Source organism: Bactrocera dorsalis, chromosome 4, assembly GCF_023373825.1.
Source record: "Bactrocera dorsalis isolate Fly_Bdor chromosome 4, ASM2337382v1, whole genome shotgun sequence".
Lineage (NCBI taxonomy): Eukaryota > Metazoa > Arthropoda > Insecta > Diptera > Tephritidae > Bactrocera > Bactrocera dorsalis.
The window spans coordinates 57,720,371-57,746,355 of NC_064306.1; the positions used below are offsets into that span (position 1 = coordinate 57,720,371).

At 32.0% G+C, this 25,985-nt stretch overlaps 2 protein-coding genes across 2 annotated transcripts in view; one reads left to right on the plus strand and one right to left on the minus strand.

Moving 5' to 3' along the window:
• The window catches only part of LOC105225710 (death-associated protein kinase related), a 190,680-nt gene that overhangs the window by 15,018 nt on the left and 149,677 nt on the right, over positions 1-25,985 (plus strand). The window lies entirely within an intron of this gene.
• LOC105225709 (uncharacterized oxidoreductase TM_0325) lies at positions 20,662-21,526 on the minus strand. The gene has a single exon (XM_049455886.1). The coding sequence runs from the start codon at positions 21,490-21,492 to the stop codon at positions 20,716-20,718; it is 777 nt and encodes a 258-aa protein (XP_049311843.1). The 5' UTR covers positions 21,493-21,526; the 3' UTR covers positions 20,662-20,715.

Below are 25,985 nucleotides of genomic sequence, written 5' to 3' on the forward strand. Positions count from 1 at the left end.
TTATTTAACCGAAGGGGGTGCAAATATGCTTGATATGTGTTACCTTTCAAGTTATTTGTCGGTGAAATTACTAGTTATTTAACCGAAAGTGCTACCAGTTATTTCCATTAAAGTTGCTATTCGTTTCTTAAGACCATATTAATAAATCTAACCGAAATTTTTGTGTATGTGGAATCGTCTATCTTACGCATAGGGCTAATGATTTGATTGCTATTGTATATATTGGCGTTTCGGTAGTCGTGCTGGTTATTAAACACTCGTTATTCTTTTCCTTGCGCTATATTTATCACACACGTGTCATACCTGCAATCGTTGTTGGTTGTCATCGTAACTTTAAACTATATTCACTGTGATATCTTATCGATTGTTGCATTTGTCGCACATTTTCTGTGGACTACGTGCTTTTCACCATTACTTGCGCTCGTTTTTCTGCACTTTATACGCAGTTTTCTTATTTTTCTTTTCTTGTCTTTCATACGAAAAAGCAGAAAAACTTAAATTACCAAACTACTAACTTTCAGTTACTAAAACGGTTGTACTACATACCACTACACTGACATTAGCATGTTTTCAAAGCAAATATAAACTCGCAGAAACTATAAAACAAATCGTTAAGTTGCTAAAAAAAGTTATCAAAACATAAACTTTCGCCACTAACTGTTGACCGCATACAAAACTTAAATATCGTAAAATGAAAATACATTTCTTTCGCAGCAAAATATACGCACATATGTAAAAATATTGTTTTTTTTTTAGTTAATAGTTGTCTGTGCGACAATTATGCAAATCGCTCATTGAACTTCATTTTGCCATATTTCTTACATGCTTTTTCCCTTACTTTAAGCGTTTTATTGTATTTAACAACGTGTTGGATTGTGTGTTATCTTTAGCAATGTTTGTTTTTTTTTGCAAAGTGACTCAATTTGAAGTTTATTATCATTATTTGTTTCAGCCACTTGAACTTATTCACCACTATCTGACGCCAACAAACGCCATTTGCCCACATTAGCGGCCTTTGTGCGTATTTATTTTCATATTTTTTGTGTTTGTGTTTCAGGCTTGAATTTGCAAAACATTTTCATATTGCTTTCATATGTAAATTATTACATTAATGAATTTACGAATTTGCGCATATTCCAGCACAAAACAAAACAAAAAAATATATTGCAGCAAAACAAACAAAACACTTTCTAAAACCAATATTTATTAGACAGCTGGCAGCTGTGGTGTATATAGTATAAACCAGCTATCCCGCTGTGTTTATAAACGTTTCACCTTTTCATGTTATACAAAATTGAGTTACGATTGTAGAAATTTCTTTCGTAAACATATATAGTATATTATTGGTCGACATTTAACATACATATTTATAACAATGCTTACCTGTTGTGCTAAAAATAGCTTTAAAACTTTGTTTGATTATCATAAATTTTTATCAAGAATTTATATTTTGCTGATAAGCTTTAATCAACTTATTGCTAAATAATATTTTTCCTCTCTTTTTTTTGCAGGTTTGTGTACTCCATTTAACGTTTGCCTTTACCGGCTGTTGGACAGCCATGTTGTTGGTGATAATTTTGTAGTGATATGCATATGAAAGTAATGGTATGGTGTGGGCTTACATAAAAATATAGTTTTTTTACAGCAAAAATTGATATGAGTATGATTCAGTGTGCTTTCCTGCAGTGGCATACTGTATGCCAAGTTCTTATCTTACATACTTACATATTGGTTATTTAATAAAACCAAGACTGCATGCGTGTTTGTTATGACGAATGTGAAATAATCAAAGAATTCAATTAAAGAAGAAAAAATGTTAGCTTGCGCTGACTTGAAGGTATTGTATAATGACTATGCAAATAAAAAAGTTTCCATAAAAGAACTTAATTTTTGATTGCTGCGCTATTCTCTTTAATGCTTATGACAAATTATAAAAAAAAATAAGAAAAATTTAAAAAAAAATATATAAAAAAATATACAAAATTTTATAAAAAATTATAAAAAAATTATAAAAAAATTATAAAATAATTATAAAAAAATTATAAAAAAAAATTGTAAAAGAAAATTATAAAAAAGTTATTAAAAAAATTATAAAATAATATAATATTTAGTTTCTCAAAAAATTGCAGCATTTGTTAGCAATGAAAAACACACCACAGTCACATATCGATTAAAAATCGAAGCGACTTCACCAACACTAAACGTCAGCTGGTTTTGTTTACATCTACTTTTAACTTTTTTATTAATTTTTATTTGCATTTACCCATTTTAATTTCAATGAAAACTTGTATTGCAACAAATTATTGTGCATTTCGTGTATTAAATGCTCAAAATTATAACAATTAAAAGCGTGCAACTCAGCTACTGCCTGAAACATATAAAATTAAGTGCAGTAAACATGTGCGGATTGTTTGATCTGCAACAAGCAACAGTAGCACCCCCGGAGTGGTATTTTAAATTAGAAAACCTAAATAAGACAGACATTATCTTACTTATATATAAGTATGTATACTTTTTATCTGCAAACACACAATGGGAGCATGTTCTAGAAGCTAGCGCAAACAGACAAGCACCACAATCTCGTGCACCTCGAGAATAAAAAGAGAAATTTGTGTCGTTAAATAAGAAGTGAGCACCAACACACTTGTACGATTATCGCATAAAGTTTACGAAAACAAAAATACAAATGTGTGGTGTAAAAATAACATCTAAATAGCGTTGCATTCCAATACACAATGGAGGAGCGCAGCGAAACTGGAGAACGCACGAGCGCTATCAGTACCAGATCGCGGCAGATTCTATACATACAATACAAAAATAACGTTTGTGTACATGTGTTGTGCTACTAAAAGTGAGACATTGCTTTGATGCTGCAGCAATGTTGTTGATACGCATGTTGTTTGTTGCTGCTTAGTGTTTGCGGCATTGTGTATTTTTGTGCGGCGATATGATGCTGATTATTCTAAACATTAACGAAGCATCAACACAAACGTCAAGCGTACGCAAAAGTAGGGAAATCTGCATTTTGTGCCGCGGGGCTTTGTGTTTTGTGTGTTGGGTGTCAAGTCTATGTTGCACTTTCCCATCATAACCGCCGTGGCTGGCACTGTGTGGCGCGTAGCAGGGTAGCAACGCCGGCGGCCTTAATCGGTTGTGATAATATTGCGCGTACAATCAGAATTATTGTGCACAGCTATGCATATGCTCGTTTGCAAAAGCGATGCCACCTCTTGCTGTCATCTGCCGCGCCATATTCGTCCCCTGCAACATTATCAGCCAGCCTCATAGTGTTTGTCATAAAATAAAAGAAATAAAAAGAAAAAAAGTTGCGAAAAAATCGTTACAAGACATTAAAAGTGAAGTGAAAATAGACACACAGCACGCATGTGGAGAGCGGCTGCAGCAAATCATAAACGCAAACTGTTGATATGTAAAGCCGCTTTTGTTTACTTTTTTTCAGGCAAATATTGCCATATGTGCGAAAAAAACTGTGTGCACACTGGCGGTAGTCCCCAGCCGAACGCTCGTCAGTGCAATTTGGTGTTGTACGCGTTGGAATGTCAAGGACATCGTAACACTTTTATGACCGTCATTTGCATAGAGATGTATTTTGTTTCATATATTTTTGGGTTTTATTTAGTAAGGAATATAAATATTATAGACAAATATACGCATAGGGTGTCTTGAAGCTTGCTGAAGAGTAAATGATCGTCTGCAATTGTTACGGTTCGAGCCTTCGAATGCAACTCTGTATCTGCTTATTGCAGGATCGCTTGTTTTTCAGCTAGAACCATGATATAAAAAAAAAAAGAAAACCATAATTTTTGCATTAAATGGAATATTTAATATGGCCCGATTTAAATAAGCTTCTCTTGAGCGGCTGAACGGAACGGAATCGATGCAACCAGGATTTCTTTATATGCTAGATCAAAAGTAGAGAGGAGTGCATCCTTCCATTAACTTCACCGCCACCTTACAGAACAACTCTTCCATCAACACAAATCAACTAGCCAACAAATCAATCAACCATTTCTTGGTTTAACTGCCTAAACAACAACAACGGTCACGGTCACATGCAACTTTAAAATAGCATTCTGCTCATTCACCAATTATTTACACTTTACCTTCAACTCTTTTTCATTTACGCTAATAAATGCAATAAAACGTCTTAATGTTCTTATTGCCTCGGACGCACAAACAATATTGATTTATGCAAGTACAGACCTCTGGAGCCGCCTATAAAGGAAGCACATGCATGCGGACTTACAACCGGCCACATGCACAGCCATTAAACCACTTGATTATCCAGCCATTCATTCATTCTTTTATATACCCCCTAGGCCAAAGCCATTCATAGCCATAAATACAACACACCATACTTACAGACGCCGCATTTCGTGCAACGCCACGCTATTCATGCCTCATGGTGCGTCCAACAATGTGTGTCCATTTAGCGTGCGTATGCCAAGCGCTGTAATTAATGCAAAAGCATGATTCTCCACGCATCCACCCACATGCATGTAGTCCAGCGCTTATTGACGCTTTTACCATATGGATTACAATTTTATTGAAATTAAGTTTATGGCACGGATCGTAGCTTAGAGCCATATGCCACCCATGCTATTTGCACCAGAGATGGTGGTGATGCATCAATCGGAGAATATTGTGTTATGCGCGAGTTACGAAGAAATGTGGAGAGTTGCATAGCTTAGATGACCAGTTTTTTTGTAAATACAGAATTCGCCGCTCAAAAGCTCTATGAAGAGCGGAAAATTTCTTAACCGGGGTGTTAGTTGACTCATACTTATCAGTATCTCTTACATCAGAGATTATTAATTATAGTTAGGTCCATATAACTACAATTCCTCAGCTTATAACCGCAAAACTTTTAAACTGATTCCAAATATGCAAATAAAATAATATTTTTCTAAGCAAACTTCACTACTCAACCATTGTTTTCGTTCCGGCGACAGTCGGGATTACGTAACCCGAATGGACCCGGATTTTTATCCGACCAAATACTGTCAACTCGGCAGAATTCTGCTACTACGACAAAAATAACTAACTAGTGTTTCAAAAACGCTGTGGAATCGCTTAAACGCGGCGAAAAAAATTAACCGCTGGTTAATTAACCCGGAGATAAAATATCATACGAGGTTCTCCAATATCAATAAAATTATTTATAGTTTCCAATAAACCACTTTTCTTTTGAAAACGCTAAAAAATCACTTAACCGGTGGTTAATTAACCAAGAGATTATGTGAATACTTATGTGGTTAAGTAACCAGGAGATATATGTGTACCTAGAGCCGTTTTTGCAAAGTCTGGTTAGCAGCCATCTGTCGGCTAAGTTCTGGTTAACTTAACCAAGACTCCACCTTTCGGTAAAGAACCTTTTTTTAAACACAACTTAACTAACTAAGCCAACCAGACATTCATAAAACGGCCCTTAATAGATAGTCATACTAGCCACTCTACCCTGTGGTATGTGCCAGAAGGTTATGAATACACACTAATGTTGGGTTCCAGCATTTTTAAGACACCGCTCATATATATTTTGTGCGACTCCAAATGGTTTATAATTTTTCATCCAGTTAACATTCAATTTTAATCAGCACCAGACAAACTTCCTTCACTTTAATACACGCAAGAGCAAAACTACAAACTCCTTTTGACTTTCTCGTTTTTTTTTGTGTCGTCAGTCTTAATTAACTGATATCCAACCATTTTCCGCATTTCAAATGCCAACCAATCAGGCTTGCCGTCTGCTCATTTCCAGCCACTTTCACGTGCTCGCTTTGCCATTACAAATTCTAGCTAAAGCACTAAACTATTCTTTGAATGAAAGTGTTTGAGGTTTCCTGCCTTTCTCTGGGCTCTTGGGGGACCGCCGTAACATTTTAATTTTCATTAAGCCACTAGACGGGATGTAATTTTGCAATTAGTTGCATGGAAAAGTGTAGCAAAAAACAAAATTAGTGATAAAAACGTTTTAAAAAATTTACTGTTACGAAAGCATTGCTATCAGCATTCTCAAGCCTGAGCTGCTTTCTCTATGTAAGCATTGTTGTATTGATGCCGCAACATGATTCATTGCTTCTAACGTTTTGTCCATAATTTCCTGCTTTTCCAGCTAATACTTATCAGACTTTGAGAATGCTGCGCGTTGCGCTCCCTTACTTTGCTGTATTCTCGATGTTTGTACGCGTTTTGTTTGCTTTCTTTTGTACTTCCCTAGCTACGCTAAGAATTTGCTTAGCAATTTCCGTCTTTCGCGGAACTGCTACTAAGTTTCCTCCCAGGCTGGTGCTGTGCGCGTCTGCCGTCAGGCTTCCTGTCAAACGGCTGGCTGGCGCTCCACCTTCTCGCGCTTTGTGCTAATATAAGGCCTGACAGTTTTCTCACTGGGCCTAATTGAGTAGGAAGGCACAGGCAGGAATTGTAGGCATCATCATCATCATGAAGTGTGGTGTGGTGTCGTCTCATCAACGCGGCGTTCCCCCACTCTTGCGCCTATTGTTTTCGCCAACGAGCTCTGCAAGTGCACTACTTAACTTCCACTTTTGCAGTGGTCGGTCCCTTCTGCTCTTGCAATTTTATTCACTCATTCATTCATTCATTCGTTCACATGTCGTCGTCGTCGTGCAGCGAATGTTACATTTTTCCACAGTTGCACATTTTCCGGTTGCATCGCGGTCCACCGTCGTTCGTTGCCTGTAAATTAGTTCATTGCTTTGTATGTATGAGTATTTATTGTTGTAATTGTCGGTAGGTAAGCTCTGTGCTTGCTAATTGTGTATATGAAGTTTGAAATGCTTTTGCTCTCTCCTCCCGCTCGCACCGCTGCCGTGCTTGCGTTCGCTTTGTGCTCGCCTTCTTTGGCATCATAAAAATTTTGAGTTATTTTAACGCTTTAGAAGTCATTATACAAATATTTCCTATTTTTCTTACGTCGTCGTAGTTGTCGTTCGCCCCTCCATTTTGCTAACTTTACTTCATTCTTTTCCTCTTTGTAATTTATACGCTCAATTTAATGATTTTGTCTGTTGGCTTTAAAGTTGTTCGTAAACTTTATTGGTGTTGCCATGTGCTTTGGAATCTAGCTAAAATTTTACTGGTAAGAAGAGCGGTTTCTAACGAAACTCACATCCGTGTCAACTAAGTCTGCTACACAGTTTTCTATCAAAAAAAGAACGACTTTTGTTATGTTTTCTAGCTTCAGATTGGCTTTCAAAAATGGCGAATTTTCACTTGGTGCCAGGCCCAGGACATAAGAGTCTCCCAAGCAAGCTCCCGGAGCTTCTGGTGACTCACTCTACCTATCACTCACTGACTATCTGACGCAGATCTAGATGATTTCTAACTTCAGTTGGTCCAGTTGTCGCTTGGGAAGGTCGATCGGCTTCAAAAAAAGGCTATATTTGGATCACCCATTAAAATGCGTGGCACAGGTTACTAAAGATATCTCTTGAAAAAATAAGCTTACTTTTTAATAGACCACCTTTAAGATTATAAGTTCTAGTAAAAGAAATCCATAATTTTTCCAATAGAAAAAATTCCAAAAAAATCATAAATCTGTTGAGAATTGCAGTTTTCCGAAAGAAAATCACTAACCGTATATTTTGAAAGTTAAATTGTATTGCCATTAATTTCCATTCAAAACCGTTTTGGGTGTGTAACGTTTTGTTTATTTACCAACACATATGTACGTATGAACATACATATACATGTATTTAACACGAATGTAGTTCAAATTGTATGCCATACGATTTTCGCTTCTAATGACATTGAGGTTAGACAAACCCGATTTGGTTTAAAATTGCGCGTACGTGTTTCGCCGGCCGTTTAAACTTCCCGCTATGACGCATTTAGCGCAAATGGTCAACCGAAAGCGGCAACGTACAACGTTTTCACAATTATCAATTTGTATTTACATGCACACACACATGCATACATACAAACATATTTACAATAAAAAAATGATATGCAAGACAGCCGCGTGAATGGTGTGTTCAAAATGCATAATTATTTTAGCATTTAGTGTGTGAAATATCTATGCAAAAGTATAAACAACACAACAACAACAATAACGTTTGTTGTGATTGGCCAAGAAGTCATAACAAATGCAGATAATTTGTATTTTTTATTAACTACGCCTTGTGCGAAAGCAATTTGGTTTTTATAAACAAACCAACTTACGTGCAAATAATTTTTTATTCATAAAAAATAGAAATAAAAATAAAATATTTCACAAAAACCGTTACTGGTTACTCTAAATTCCGTAACAGCAAAATTTTTGATTAACATCTTTGTACGTGATTCGAATTTTGATACAAAAAGCGCGTTCTGGTTTGGCAAAATTTTATGCAAATAAAGCTTTATATATTTATTTTTATACAAATGGATTTGAAAACAAAAATCGTATTGTGGTTTTCAAAGTTGCTAACAATTCATTATTTTTTTGAAATTAACTCTTGTAATATTGAAAAAAAAAATCAAAAAAGTCCCAAAAAAACTGTGGTCGAAGGTTGAGTCGCCATTTTTAAACTATTTTTTTTTTTAATATTTTTAATTTTTTTTTTAATATTTTTTTAATTTTGTTTTTAATCTTTTTTTTGGTTTTATTTTTTTAAGTTTTTAATTTTTTTTTTATTTTTTTATTTATTTTGTTTAAATTTTTTTTTAATTTTTATTTTTTTAAGTTTTTAATTTTTTATATTTTTTTATTTATTTTGTTTAATTTTTTTTTTAATTTTTATTTTTTTTTCTTTTAATGTAATTTTTTTTCAAATATCAAATTGTTCAAAAATTAATTTTTGTAATATTAAAAACAAAATATAAAAAACAATAAGTTTTACAAAAAAAAGTTGATCCGCCTTTTTTAAATATTTTTTTTTAATTTTTTTTAATGTTTTTAAATTTTTTTTTTGCATTTTTTTTTTTTAATAAAAAACATTAATGTAATCTTTTTTTCTCATATCAAAGTCCACTTTTCCAACGCCGCTATGCATCTAATCTCAAAAGTAATAAAAACAAATAAAGCAATTGTGCATCATTTGCGATTTCTTACATAAAATAGTTTAGTATATTTTTTTGTCTCCACAATGTAGCGCCTGCTTGTCAGCAAGCGCGACAATCGCCGCCAAACGTTGTCAGTTTTGCTTACAATGTGCGTTGCATTACTTATTACATATGATTTTGTGCAATATTGCTGTAGTTGTTGCTGTAGGAATTATTATCTCGCTTCCTCAGGCGCGTTTATTGCCACTAGCGCAGTTCCGCACTAGAAATCCCGTGGAATTTTAACAATGCTGTCATGTCTGCGGAATGTCGTGCGCCAATTAGAACAGGTAATACTAAAGCTTAGACAAAGCGTTAGAAAATACCGCAAGTAATAGTTTAAAAACATTATATTGGTGTATAAATTTGCGAAAGTTGATTGTTATATTGCTTAAATTATTATTTTATTTTTATTATAATTATGGTGAGGATGCCAGGCTATATTCCGTTTGCCACGAAAACCCAGAAAGGAATTCAGAAATCAAGTTGTTGTATGGAAAACTTTTTTATTTGAGAAGTTATACTTACGAGATTTGGCATAGATACATGTTTGAGATAATTATAGAATCTCCAAACAAATTTAGCAGATCGGATCACTATAGCATATAGCTGCCATATAAACTGACCGCAGAAAATCAAGTTTTTGTATGGAAAACTTTTACATTTTGTGAGATTTCTTCATGAAATTTGGCACGAATTATTGTGAAAGGCAACGGTACAATCTCCGAAGAAATTGCTCGGATCGGACAACTATAGCTTATAGCTGCCATACAAACTGACTGAGCAAAATGAAGTTCTAGTATAGAAAACTTTTTTGTTTGAAGAGATATCTTCACCAAATTTGACATAGCTAATTTTTTAATATACAGCTACTATCTCCAAACAAATTTTGCCGATCGGATCACTGTGGCTGTGATAATCAAGTCCTTGTATGGAAAACTTTTATATTTTGCGAGGTATCTTCACCAAATTTGACATAAATAAGTGTTTAAGCTAAAGCCACAATCTCCGAAGAAATTTTGCAGATCGGAGCACTATAGCATACAGCTGCCATACAACCTCACCAGTCAAAATCAAGTTCTAGTATGGAAAACTTTTTTATTTGACAAGATATCTTTACGAAATCGTGACACAAAGTATTGTAAAAGGTAACGGTACAATCACCGAGGATTTGTTTAGATCGAACAACTATAACATATAGCTGCCATACAAACTGACCGCTCAAGCCATGGTAAAGATGATTTTATATCCTTTTTTGCCATAAAAAATGCAACTGTGTAGGGTATTATAGCTTTGATGCAGCTGAAGTTAACGTTTTTTTTTGTTTAATTTAATTTAATCGACAAAGCAAGTCTCCACTCGGAACTAATATTTGAGGAATGACTAATATAATTTTATTGTCTAGTATTTAATTAAATATCTTTATCATATTAATTCGCCATATGTATTGAGTTTGAAATTATCTACTTGAAATGTGGCTTATAGCTACTTACATTGATATCTAAAAATAGTTACTGTTAGATATCAAATGCGAAATTTAATTAAATTCACCAATAAAACCCCCTAACAGCCAATCGAACTTGAGCACAGCTTTAGATCCACTTTAAATACAAAAGTACAAACATATGTTGAATTTCCACAGTTCATTTTACAGTTACATATTTTTTTGTATTTTTTTCTTGTGACAAGCCATTCAAGTATTTCTCCACTTCCTTCAAATACTTGCACATTTATCAGCGAAAAGATAATAAATCAACAAAGTCTTAAACAATTAAATTTATCACTTCACCACCACCACAAATATTGCTTCACACGCGCCAACAACAACACACAAGCAGCAGCAGCAATCCACATTACATATTACTTTTCAACACCCGCAGCCATCTGCGCCATAATTGCAATTCTATTCTATTCTATTCTATTCTATCGCTTTTGCGTTTCACTCTTTTTTCCAGTGTTTAATTGTAATCTGTAGGCATTAGCACCAACTGTTGTTATATTTTGCAATTCTAAATGCGGCAGCGAGTCCACAAATGAACCCGTGTGCTGGCCACAAAATGAGTTAACGGCAAAATGGGGTAAAGAGTCAACTACCGACAAATTTAATGCGAAAATAATCCCGCTGCCTGCTGACGGTTGGCGGCAAAGTGCTTGCGGTAGGTGGGTGATGGCACCACAATTGTTACTTTTGGTGGTAAACGCGCTCTTTCACCACTTTTGCGCATAATGTGTTACACGACAGTTTTTGTGATATACCATAGATATAGATATAGATATACTCTATACATATGTATGTAAGTATGTAGCTACAATATACATATGTAGGTATTAGCAAGCAGCTTCTTGAAGCTATTATCATTACACCTACATATATTTTTTGGCTTCTGATTTTGTCATGAAGCCCATAAAGGCAGTGCGGTTGTTGGTAAAAATGTCAAAAAGTCTTAAAGGTAGAACCGGAGCAGCTTGTTAGCCAGCTTAACTTTTATAATTACATATTTATTGTATGTACACATGTATCTACATGTTATTTTTGCGACAAGTGCGCGCTTCATAACAGCGATAACTGGCTACGAAATAATAATGGAGACAAGGAAAAAGTAAAGTTCGGCTGCAACGAAGCTATAATACCCTTTACAGTTGACGTTTTGCTAGCTTTTTCCAGACACGTTGTTTGTTATAAACAATATTTAAGTGAAATTTATAAGTTATTTCTGTAGGGAAAACGATTTTTAATGATTTAGAGCGATCAATTTGTATGACAGCTATATGCAATAGTGGTCTGATCTTGATTATTTCTTCGTAGATTGTAGCGTTGTCTTGTACAATAATTCGTACCAAAGTTCGTGACGAAATCTCTTCAAATAAAAAAGTTTTCACTACAAAAACTTGATTTTCAACGATCAGTTTGTATGACAGCTATATGCTACAGTGGTACGATCTGAACAATTTCTTCGGAGATTGTAGCGTGGTTTATGACAATTATCTATGCCAGATCTCCTGAGGATAACTTGTCATATAAAAAAGTTTTCCATACAAAAACTTGATTTTGATCGCTGAGTTTGTATGGTAGCTATATGCTATAGTGGCCCGATCTTAATAATTGGGTCGAAGGCTGTAGCACTGCCTTGTACAATAACTCGTACCAAATTTCGTGACGAAATCTCTTCAAATAAAAAAGTTTTCCATACAAAAACTTGATTTTGATCGTTCAGTTTATATGACATCCATATGCTCTATTGGTCCGATAACGACGGTTTCGATAAATGACCAGCTTCTTCATAAGAAAGTTGCATCTGTGATCTATATCTCAGAAATTGACCAACTATTTCGCTTATATACAGATCTTTTCAGGGTATAAAAGAAGCAGAAGTGGCACACCACTTGCGCAAGCGACAAATAATCACTTTACTGTACTCGAGTTCAGCTCAGCTGTGGGCTAATGCGACGAGCAGCCTTTCTACCAGTCGCCTGCTCACTTCTTTAAATCGGTCACAGCAATTGTTCTGCACATACATATTTTTAGCTGCTTTATTTCAAGCCTTTTTCGCGCAGCACCAAAGTAACCGAAAGTAACTGCCAATTACACACAAATATTACTGATTTTTTTTACGGTTTATTTTTTATTTTTATATATTTTTATTTTTCGTTCATATTATTTATGCTATTTTTTGCGCGTCTGCTAATGATGCGTATTGCTTAAAATTTGCCGCTTTAAATGGGCAACGTGTTCACCGTCTGCCCACGTCAAAAGCATAACAACGAACTTTGCTCCAACGAGCAAGTGTGGGCGAGTGGGAAAATTAATTTCGCATTATTTCACACACGCGCGTTCCACAAGCGCCCAAACGCACCGACATTTGATTGTCCAATTGTGGTGTACAGTAACCGCTTTTATCCCATCAACTCCCACCAAGCAGCTGACTAAAGGCTGACAAACTTATTTTCGCTGTGCGATTAATTTTTATTAGTTATTTATTTATAAACAGCAGGTAATTTAGTTGTTGTGACTTTGCAAATTATATAATATTTGTTTTTTTTTGCTGCTGTTTATGCGCCTCAATTCGCTTGCAGTTTACATTCATATTATGACTTTAAGTATATCCAACAGCTGTGTGTTCGCGTTACTGTCTCTGACGTTTGTTTTTCTTTCGGGCATGTTCGGATGCAGATGTAATACTTGATTACTGTTAATGATTAAACTGAATGATTAAACTGAGCACACGTCTGGTTTGTACGACAATCCAAAGTAGATAAGATCTTTACAACGATAGTAATACAATAGTTAAAGGAAATATAGTATAAGGAGTAAGGAATACTAAGTAATTGAGGAACATCGCACAGGCTGCATCGTGTAAAATGAAATAATAAACTTAAAATAAATCTTAGACAATTACATATGTATTATGCAAGTTTTGTGTATTTGCGCTGAATTACTTTATTTATTTATTTAACGTTTGGCGTAGTGAAACCTTACATACATACATATATTGTACATATATTTGTGACTGACATACATATGTATATACTTGTATATATTTTGTGACTAAGTATTTTTGCTGCACTCCCAAACGGTAGCTGTTGGCTGGGTTGGTGGCTCGTTGGTGTGCGGCTGACAGGCGTCTGCGTGTCAGTGCCGGTTATTGTTGTGTCACAAAACTGTGACAGACAGATAGAAAGTCGAGCAACTCACTCACCGGCAGCAATGCTTAGGCTGGCAGTTGAATAGACAGTTTGTCAGACGGGCAGACTCTGGCACGCTGGCAATGGGGAGTGTTCGAATTTTTATAGAATGTATAGAAGTATTATGCGTGGAATGCGGTCAGATTGGGTTTTCATGCTTTGGTGTTAAGGCTATAATAGTTATAATTAGTGGTAAATAGTTATGGAAAAGCGGAAGATCAGTTGTTGTGTTGGTGGAATTTATGTGTTTTTAGTTTAGTATATTGCAAAGATCATTAAAGCAAAATTACTTCGTTAACATAGTTAAATATTTAATATATTTGATTTGTTATAGATAACAGCTGATCAAATTTGACCCGGATTGGCAAAAACAAAACAAAAAAAAAAAACATTAAAGCAAAAATTACTTAGTTAAAATTGTTAAATATTTTTTTTTAGTTTTTTATAGATAACATCTGATCAAATTTGATCCGGACTGGTTCCAATACAACGCTCAATAAAATTTTCCATTCTTTTGTTATAAACCCTGGTTGGGATTGCCTTCATTGCGGTGCCTTCAGTAAATTTTGTTTTTTCGGTTTCGGCTTACTTTTGGTGCGCCATTCGCCAGATCGTTGGAAAGCTTCTACGTCGCATTCATAAATCTATACCTCATCATCGTATTTGCAAAATATTCAGATCTTTTATATCTAAAAACCGAAACTTAAACTGAAACTTTAACCAAAACTGTAACCTCTCCTTAAGTACGTTGTGAAGCTTGTCTTTTGCTGCTTCTATTTGACATCGTATTTGAAATATATTGTGGTATTTTATACCTAAAACTTAAACTGAAACTTTAACCAAAACTGTAACCGAATCTTTCACCAAAATGTGTTGAGATTCTCTTTTATCTCTCTGCTGCCAACATGAAGATTTTCAAGCACTGCTTCCTTAACTTTTTCGATGTTATCGTCACAAACAGAGGTGAATGGACTGGACGACTTACATGCGGTAACTTCTCGATGACTTAACTTTAACCAAAACTTTAACCCAAACTGTAACCCAAGTGTGTTGAGTCTATCTATAAGCGATGTTGAGATCTTCTTCTATCTCTTTGAAACCAACACACAACGATTTTCAGTTTTTGATGACTTCACGACCTTTGGAAACATAAAACTTCAAGCAAACTCGTTGTTCCAGTTTTTTTTTTCGTAGGAAAAATCGCCTGACAAATTTTTTTGCGTCTTACAAAAGACACAGTATTTGACATATGGAGTTCAAACTTCACATGAACATAAAAAAGATTGTACCCATCTAAATCCCTATAATTTCAAATGAATTGTAAGGATTGATGATTGTATGAATGATTAATTGTACCTGTCCGGCTCAAATTTGATCAGATTGTCGCTGGCATCGTATGCTTTTCACCACATTGCTTCCTGCTTAAATCTTTAATTAAATTTTTATTTTAAATTTTCTTTGTGATTACATTTTTTTTTATTGTTATTACATTTTAAATAAAAAACTTTTAACGCTTTTCTCGTAAATTACGCAGATTTTCATATTGACTGTTAAAATTTTACGACTTTACGCCAACAAATAAAAATCAACAACAATTTTACTCAATCATAATATAAATTATGGCGTGCTAAATAAATATTACCGCATTTCTCATTCATTCATTCACTCATTACCAGCATTTTATTTGCTACAATTACAAAATCAGCCTGTGGAGCATCCGTTGTCTGCGGCGTGAATTGCGGAAAATTGCAAACGTATTTTTTATTATTTTGTCATCGCAATAAGGGGCATGTGCTAGGGCCATAAATTTCTATTCCAACACATTAGTGTAATAACAAGAAAGTCACACGTGTGCCTTACAGATACTAGAAACAAATATTGGAATTTATAACGACAAATGAAAAGTGTTGATAATTGTGGAATGAGTGTGTTGTTTTTTACAGAAAAAAATTGAACTAGTTCTAATGATGAATCTCATGCAAATTACATGACTGCTCATTAGGGCTGCATTTGAGTACTTGTTTATTAATTTTTTAAAAACATCGTTGTATCGCTAGAAAAAAAGAAAAATATCTAAACTTTTGGTTAATAAGTCGCTTCATGATTACTAAGAATTATAATTATTATTTCTAGTATATTTTAATTAATTAGTTCAGTGTTCCATAATCAAATTCTCTAATCTTCAATAATTTTTTGTCATTTTGCAATCCTTTTATTATTTTTTTGACATTCTACATTCAATTTGCATTTCTACGTACACGCTCGTTGCTCTCTTTTATGACGTTATGCCGCGTTGCTTTGACTGCTCGTGTCAGTTTTGACAGCTCACTCGTCACACGTCCATTATTTTGCTACAGTTATTTTACTACTAGTAATGTTATGACTGGAAAATTTTGTATTTGCTCTTATTGTTTTAGATATTTCAATAAAAAGTACTCTTGTTTATGACCGACTGTCAATTAATTGCGCGGAAATTCACTAATGAAATATACTTTGTGCATACAAATTGGTTTTGTCTGACATGTGGTTATGTAAAAAAGTAATTCGGAGCATCAAAGGTCGGTGATTTACCATTATTTCTTTGATGTGAAGTAAACATAGTTCTACGCAAGCTTGCTATTTCTTGTAAAATTAGAGTGGAAAGCAAAATGACAAGCTTTTTTCATAGCAAATGAGTTATATTAAAGTTATTAATTAAGGGCACACTTAGTGTGAAGGCCTCTAAATGACGATTTTTGCGAATTTTGAAAAAAAAAAAACGACTGTAAACGAAACGAAAAAATATTTTTTTTCACCTACCACCTCTTCAAATCCTTCAATAATATAATTTTACTTAAAATTTTTTACGTTTTAATATAATAATTTAATTTTGCCTTTCTTGTCTAAAACTACCTACCGGAAATTGCTGAGAGCATTACTTATAAATACTTGTAATTACCTGAAGCAAAAAGGTATATGTGTTATAATATATAAAAATAAATATATACATACATATCTATAGACAAATAATTTCAACGTGCAATTCTCAGAACCAAAAACAATAACAACAGATTGATTAAACAATAAACATCATTTGACAGCTAATTGATAATCAAGTGGCAATCGATGCCGACACTTTCATAGTAAATATAAAATATGTACATATGTGTGTATTATTTGAGTGGCTTGTGCTTAAATGTCGTCACTTAATTAATATTATGGAAATATTTGAAAATGAAAAATTTTTATTAAAATTGAAATTAAAAAAATTAAATTAATTAATATTATGAAAATTTTTTGTGAAAATAAATTATTTTAGTAATTAAACTACTATTTTTTAAGTTTTTGAAAATGGGAATTGTTTAATAAATTTTCAAATAAAAACAAAACATAAAAAAATTTAAAACAGAAATTTTACAAAAAAATTAAAAAAAAATTAAAAAAAAAATAAAAAATAAAAAAATTAAAAAAAAATAAAAAAATTAAAAAAAAAATAAAAATAAAAAAAAAATAAAAAATTAAAAAAAATTAAAAAAAATAAAATTAAAAAAAAATAAAAAAAAAAAAAAAAAATTAAAAAATTATAAAAATTAAAAAAAAAATATTAAAAAAGTAAAATAAAAAAAATTAAAAAAAAATTTAAAAATATAAAAAATAAAATTTAAAAAAAAAAATAAAAAAAAAATAAAAAAATTTAAAAAAGGTTAAATTAAAAAATAAAAAGTTAAAAAATAAAAATAAAACAAATTAAAAAAAAAAAAATAAAAAAAGAAAATAAAAAAAAATTTAAAAAATATTTTTGAATAAAAATTTATAATAAATGTACAAAATAGAAAATATTAAAAAAGTAGAAAGTAAAAAAAAATTAAAAAAAAATATTAAAAATAAAATAAAAAAGTAAAAGTTCAAAACAAAAAAAAAATAAAAAAAAAATTATTAATTAAATGTTTGTGAATAAAAATTTCTAATAAATTAACAAAATTAAAACAATTAAAAGAGTAAAAAATAAAATAAATATTAAAAATAAAAAAATTAAAAAGTAAAAAATAAAAAGATTAAATTTAAAAAATATTTGTAAATAAAAATTTATAATAAATTTACAAAATAGAAAATATTAAAAAAGTAAAAAAAAAATTAAGAAAAAATATTAAAAATAAAATAAAAAAGTAAAAGTTAAAAAAAAAATAATTAAAAAAAATGTTTGTGTATACAAATTTCTAATAAATTAACAAAATAAAAAAAATATAAAAAAGCAAAAAATAAACATAATATTATAAATAAAAAAAAAGAAAGTAAAAAAAAAGATTAAATTAAAAAGTATTTGTGAATGAAATTTTGTTCTAAAAATTGTAAAAGTAGGAATTTATAACAAATTTGCTAAATTAAAATCATTACAAAAAAAATAAAAATAATAATAAAAAAATAATAAAAAATATAAAAAAAATCAAAAAAAAATAATAAAAAAATTAAAATAATAATAATAAAAAATAAAATAAATAAATAAAACAATAAATAAATAAAATAAAAATAAAAATAATATAAAAATAATAAAAAAAAAATTAAAAATAATAAATAAAAAAATATTTGAAAAAAATAATAATAATAAAAATAATAATAAAAAAAGAATAAAAAATATAAAAAAATCAAAAAAATAAAATAATAATAATAATAAATATTAATAAAAAAAATAAAACAATAAAATAAAAAATTAAAAAAAAAATATTAGCGAAAAAATAAAAAATAAATAATAAAAATATTTATGTAAAAATAATCAAAATAAAATAAAATAAATTTAGAAATAATAATAAATTTGAAAAAAAAATTGTTAGTTTCTTTTGTTTAGCTCTGAAATTTCTTAAATATTAAAAAAAAAAAATATTTCCTATCAAAGTTATTTATATATGTATATTTTTTATTGCATTTTTTTCAATAAATTTCATGAAAATAAATCTAAGCATTAAAAATTCCTCTATATTTTAAGTATTCTTCCAAATCAAAAACTTCGTTCTAAAAATGAAATACACTCCGACTTCAATCTCTCAAACGCATCTAGCACAACAAAAAAGGGATCACCGATTACTTGACCAATTGATTTATGACTGCTGTCGCACACAAAACACTCGAGCAAAACGTCTGCCGATCCGCTTAGATATTTTATATTTCAACAAAACAAAACCCCTCACATACATACGTGGCACTTACCAAAAGGGTGCCTCCCGATGTGTGTAGTCTGCATTCTTGGACGCCGCCATTGCCAAGAAACAGAATCAAGCACAGCACAGCGCAGCAACAATGCAAATCACAAATCGCATAATGCAAAAGTGAAAAAGTGGAGAAGAAGGCCAATGTTAAAGCGTTAAAGCTATGGCGTAACTACAACACATTGTCTGTGTGAGAATAAAAAAAAAACAACAACAAAAACAATAAGCAAACGAGAAATTGCAAACAAAAAAATCCACGCCAAGAAATACACTTAAATAATGTTGCATAAAACGGCGAAGAACCACCTCAGACTTGGCAAGCGTGCAGAACTTGTTGAAGAATGCCACAGATTCTAGGTATGACCATTGAATAAAAGTAAAAAAAAAACAACTCACATACACACATAAACGCAACTAAATAATAATAATAGATAACAAAAGAAAAAAAGTAGAATTGAATGCGAGAAAAAACTTTCAAGGTCGCACGTCGTCCAACGGCGTTCCGAAAAATAAGCACCGGCCTACAGCTTATTTGCTTGGCCGCTGCAGACGTCTGCCGCTCGTCTGCATACACACCCAAGCACTAGCGCTGCAGACCGACTTGCTGCACATTCCATTGTTCTTGTTCTTCTGCTTGTTCTTGTTCTTGCTCATGTGTTGTTTAGCTGCTTGCTGCTGCCTTTGTTTTTCTGCCATGCTCAGCTGCTTTATGGGCTGTGAGATGCAAAGAAGTTGAATGGTCAGCAACATAATCGCCTAGCATTATCAGCGGCTAAAGGCAGAGCGCGCACTCAGATTGTATTGAGCTTGAAAAATTACCATCCTGCCTCGAGCTGTTATTTCTACAACACACACATACATGCGATAGCACATTTGCTTTGCTTTGATTTGGTTTGGTTTGGCTTGGTATGTGGACTTGTAGACCTTTACTGCTTTGCACCTTTGAGTGCGCATTGAGGTGAGCTGCGCAGCCGCGCCGCTGAGCTAACTGAGGGTTCTTTAAGGTGCGTCTGCAGTGTCTTGGTTGCTTGTCGTTTTCTGCATGTTTTCTTTTTGTTATTTTTTTCCTCATTTTTTGCCATTTTTCTCTGTGTTTTTGCCATTACCACCAAACGCAATTTTTTCGCATATTTTTTCCAGCGCATGTTTGTGGTCAGCAGCTGCTGCCTGCTGCCATTGTTGCTGCAGCCACAATTTTTGCATTCACAGTCAGTCTGCATATAAGCATCTGTGTGTATGTTCTTCGTTTCCAATCACTCAATTGTTCTGCGATTTTTATCTCGCCAAAGCAATTTATCACATTGAATAAATGTCTGCAAAAATCTAAAAAGAAAAATCTTTACGCGTTTGTATTTGTTTTTATGCTTAATTGCAGTCACTTTGAGGCCTTCTTTGTGTTATTTTATGGCTAAAAGTGAATCTGAGATTTCACTCCATGGCTCTACAAATAATTGATGGTTCTAAAAATAGCAGCCATTGTTTGGATTTAAATGCTATAATAATCGAAAGATTGTATATAAATCGGACTAATAGAAAGAAATGAGCAAAAACAAGCTTCTACAAGAACAAGACTCATTCGACAGCGATGAAGAGATTCTTGCTCGTTAGGCCTTGAGAAATTATATATGTATTTCCATTTCATTAACAAAAAATCAATGAGACGAAAAGACTTTTTCGACTACCCAATATATATGTAAAAGTAACCGTTACTAATCTTAATTACAAGACACATTGTCAATTTTGTTAATTATATTTCACATTTATTTATGAATTTAATCGAAAAAACGACATTTCAATCAACAATCAAAGAGCTGACGACATGTCTGCCACCGTCGATGGGCAGATTTGCTCCCGTTATAAAACTAGTGCTGTCACTAGCTAAGAAAACTATAGCAAGAGCTACTTCCTTTGGTTCTCCAACACGACCAAGTGGATGCATTTTCTTAAGACGCTTATAAAATTCATCAAGTTCCGCCGGCGACGGACCACTATATCTAAAAATGTCAGTCACAATAATACCCGGATTAACCGAATTTACACGTACATTTTGCGACGCCAAATCTAAAGCGATACATCTAGTGAATTGATCCACTGCTGCCTTCGAGCAGCAATAGGTGGACATAGCATGGTTAGCACGTAAACCTGAGGCGCTAGAGACATTCACGATATTACCCTTGGTCTTGATCAAGTGTGGCGCTGCAAGTTTAGTTAAAAGGAAGATGGAACGCATATTTGTGTTCATAAGTCTATCAAATTGATCGACATCAATATCTAATATGTTGCCACCTTCAAAAATACCCGCGTTATTGACCAGCACATCCAATTGTCCAAAACGGTCAATTGTTGTATTTATAATGCGTTCTGCGTCCACTGTGACATCAGCAGTGATTAATAGAAGTTCCGCTTTGCTGTTGGCAGCTTTACAGGCCGCTTCGGTAGTCTTCAAATTCGCTTCATTTCGTCCTATGAGCACCACTTTGGCACCTGCTTTGGCAAAAGCCTCTGCCGTCGCAGCACCAATGCCCGAACTGGCTCCGGTTACAATTACAACTTTGCCCACTAAACTCATGGTGATCTGTACGCGATCGCGGCGTTGAACGTACTGTATTGCTGTGGTCAGCGCTAATAGTACTTATATAGGGTAATTTACACCTTTACATCATATCACTTGGCTTTTATAAATATTTATTTTTTGCAAACTTTATCCTTTTATGAAACTGTTAATGAGTCTGTTACGTGAATTTATAAGCAAATATTAAGTGATCACCTAATACCCTTTAATCTGCTCTATATATTTTGAGACAGTATTTATTAGAGCTTTCTATAGAAGAAGCGATTGTTAATAATTTCTGTTTGTTGGGTTATGTGATGTGTATTTATGGTATAGACTTGCTCTAGTGCGACAGCCCTTATTGCACATTCATTAGTTAAGCATACATTATCATATAGATAACTGTGAGAGGGAAAACACACGTGTTTTAAAAATTTAAAATTGAAAATAGTAAGGGTGTCAGCCCTTATTGCACATTCATTAGTTAAGCATACATTATCATATAGATAACTGTGAGAGGGAAAACACACGTGTTTTAAAAATTTAAAATTGAAAATAAAAAAATAAAAAAATTAAAAAAAATTAATTAGTTAAGGATAAAATATAATAAAAAAAAATATTAAAGATAAAATAAAAATATAATAAAAAAAATTGAAATTAAAAAAAAAGTTAAGGATAAAGTAAAAAATTATTTAAAATTTATTACTTAAAAATAAATTAAAAAAAAAATAAAGGTAAAAGGTAAAAAAAAAATATTTTAAAAATTTAAAAATAAAAATAAAGAGTTAAGATTAAAAATTAGTTAGTTAAATAAATTAAAAAATAAAAAAATTTAAAAAAAAATTAAAAAAGGATTTAAAAAAAAATTAAAAATATTAAAATTTATTTATTTAAAAATTAGTTAGTTTTAAATAATAAAAAATTAAAGAATAAAAAAATTTTAAAGGTAAAAAAAAATTTTTTTAAAAATTTAAAATTTAAAATAATAAATTTATTTAAAAAATTAGTTAGTTAAAATAAATTAAAATAAAAAAAAATTAAGAATAGGTAAAAAAAATTTGAAATTAGTTAGCTTTAAAAAAACAGTATTAAAAAAATGTAGAAAAGTTAAAAAATGTTAAGAAATAAAAACACATTAAAAAAAATTAAAGAAAGAACTAAAAAAAATTAAAAAAAGAACTAAAAAAAAATTAAGAAAGTGAAAAAAGTTAAAAAAAAATATATAAAAAAATTAAGTAGGTACAATATTTAGGTAAATTTTTTTTTTGTTTAAAAATTAGCTACCTTTAAAAAAATGGAATAAGATGAAAATCAAAAATAAAAGCAGGTTAAAAAAATAATTAAAATGAAATAAAAATTTTATTTCAAAAATATTTTCTCACTCCCATCGTCTACCGAATTCCTGACCATTACCTCTTTAAATGTAAATTTATAATTTATTATAATTAATTGAACTACATATATTAACACAAAAAAAGTTTTAACAAATCGTTCAAAAAATCAACAAACAAAAAAATTAAAAGAAAACACCAAAAAATCGTAAAATAACAATACAATCCAGTATGCTCGTTTATACATACACATATTCACCACATTTACTCACCGTTTTTATAGCCAATTTTATTATGTTTGCGCCAAATTGGCGAATCCACGAAAGGGTTGTGATGACGACTGCTGAAATGCAAACAATAAAAGAATAAAATCGTAAACAGTTCAAGGCTAACGCTGCCATAAATTCAAAATGGCAGCAAGTGAAGCAACGAGTGAAGTGAAAAAATGCAGATAATTGCTCAAAATGTTTATCTGACGATTTTTGCTTTAATTAATCGGCAGTGAAGAGTGTGCAACAAATTTATAAACGCCAAACCTTCGCGAATACGAATTTATAGCGCCACAAAACAGTGCTCAAGTGCAAATGTGCGATCTCTAGCTGTTCATGTGTCTATAAATGTACCTATGCCGACTCTTTTAAATAGCAATGACCACAATCATCAGCATCACCATCCCCACCAGCAACATCTCCAGCATTTTTATCTATTACGCCATTATTCAGCACATTCCATGAAATCACCACATCACAAATTCCATTTAATCTAATTTCGATTAATTTGTATTGCCACCAAAGCGCTCCACGCGCGCATTCCTTACCGTACTTCTACGAAATACAGCGCTGTGCGTTCATATCCGTCGAAGTGTCGAAGTGTTGGATGGCAAAGCGATTCGTCTCTATCGACAGCGGCGCGAGTAATGCTATGGTTGCCAGTAGCACACTTCAATCATTAGATATTTGTTTCGAATAATTCTAGGTTCTTAGAGTTGCATTAGCTCATGCTTAGATTATTTTGATGTTGTCGCTTCTTATATTCATATTATATATATATTATGTATATATATTCTAATGTGTATTGTGCAGCAATAAGAAAAAGAAAAAAATTTCATTTCGAATCGGCTCATCTACAAAGGCGTCTGATGCCTGCAGTGACGTTTTGGTCGCCTTTTGCCCTTCAAATATCTCTCTGTTTATCTATTTTGTGCCTTAATTTGTTGTTGTTCTAGAAAAATAATTATTGATTATTTATGTGTTATAAATTGTTGGGCAGGGAAAGGGTGAAAGATAATGATCGCTGAGGGCAAGATAGGAATGCTGAATATTGGGAAAATACAAATATTGAGCAAATGTTGATAGTCATCATTGAAAGAGCGAGATATAGGCAGAAAGAAGGGAAGAGGGAGATATTGTGACCGAACATACACCCACATACATACACATCTTTGTAATAAGTAAACGAACTCAATATTTCTTTAAATGCGCTTTACTGCAAATATTAAATAAAAATCGATAGTTGAGATAGACGGAAGCGAAATCCATATATTGCTATATATGTATTTATACAGTCAGCTGAACTATCCATTCGATCGAGGTTCTCCACATAGAAACTTCAAATTTAATGGGGAATCTTTGCTATCATTCGAAAAAACGTTCTTTAGCTTTAATTTTCTGCAGATTGTATCTCTATATCTATATACTCCACGGTAACGTCTCAGATGGTCCATCCATTGAGCCCAATTTTCGACGACTCGTTCGAGCATTTCGGCTGGTAATTGGCGAATGACACATGTGAGATTTTGCTCCAAGGTTTGAATCGAAGCGGGATTGTCTGAATAGACTTCAGACTTCAAATATTTCACAGAAAACAGCCTAACTGTGTGATATTACATGATCTTGATGGCCAATCGACCGGCCCAAAACGTGAAATTATCTGCTCACTGAAATGTTCTTTCAATAAATCTACTGATTGATGCGAGTGTAGCCGTCCTGTTGAATCGAAATGTGGCCGAGATCACTAGCTTCAATTTCAGACATCAAATAGTCGATTATCATGGTGCGATAACGGTCACCATTGATGATTACGTTATCACCGGCATAATTTTTAAAGAAATATGGGACGTTGATTCCACCGGCCGACAAACAACACCAAACCGTTGTTTTTTTTTATGAAATGGCAGGTTGTTCTTAGTTCCAAATGCGGCAATTTGAAATGGGCCTAATCGGTGAACAAAATTTGGTTCGAAAACGTCAGATCTTCTTTAAACCTTTCAAGAACGCATAGAGCGAAGCGATGTCGCTTTGGAAGGCTGAGAGGCTTTCGTAAATCTAAGGAGGTCCTGACAACTCTTCATTCTTCAAGGTCCATTTTTTGGTGGTTGTGCACTGTTACGAAGTCTGAGCCTACAAAAAACACTGGCTGTTTATAACTGGTAGTTTGTACACTCAAGATCTTCTTGTAGGTAATTGACTCAATTAAGTTTTTAATTGACTAAATTAAGTTAATGTCAGTATGTCAATGACCAAATTAAATTTGCTGCTTAACTAAATCAAGTGGTTGGCAGAAATTGTTTTTTTTTTGTTTTAATTGACTAAATTAAGTTAAGTTGACGTTGTTATCTCATTTAGTATATTAAATGGTTATATGAAAGTAATTATCTTGTTAATTGATTAAGTTAAGTGAATGTTCGAATGCCGTCGAACAAATTTAATTCGTTAATTGTGTCAGTTAAATGTGTATCTGGTCTTAATTGACTCAATTTAGTTAGCTTCATTTAGTTAATTACTTAATTAAGAAACTTTTCTGATTATTATTATTTTTATTGAATTGACACACCAGAGCACTATTTTTATTGTAAAAAAAATATTTATTTTTATAGTATATAAATTAATTAATTTTTTTTTTTTCATTTTCAGGTATGTACTTTAACCAAATGGAATCAAAATACTACAAATTATGTGAAGAAATATCTACGGAGCAAAATTGTGTATGTATTTGTATTAAAAAATATAATATATATGTACATATGTATCTCTAAGCATAAAATTATTCGTTATTTCAATGATTTCGAAATGCATTATTTATAAATTCCTTAAATAAAAAATGTTAAAAAAATTAATAAAAATATGAAAGAAGTTAATAAAAAAATAAAAAGAAAATAAAAAAAAAATAAATAAAAATTAA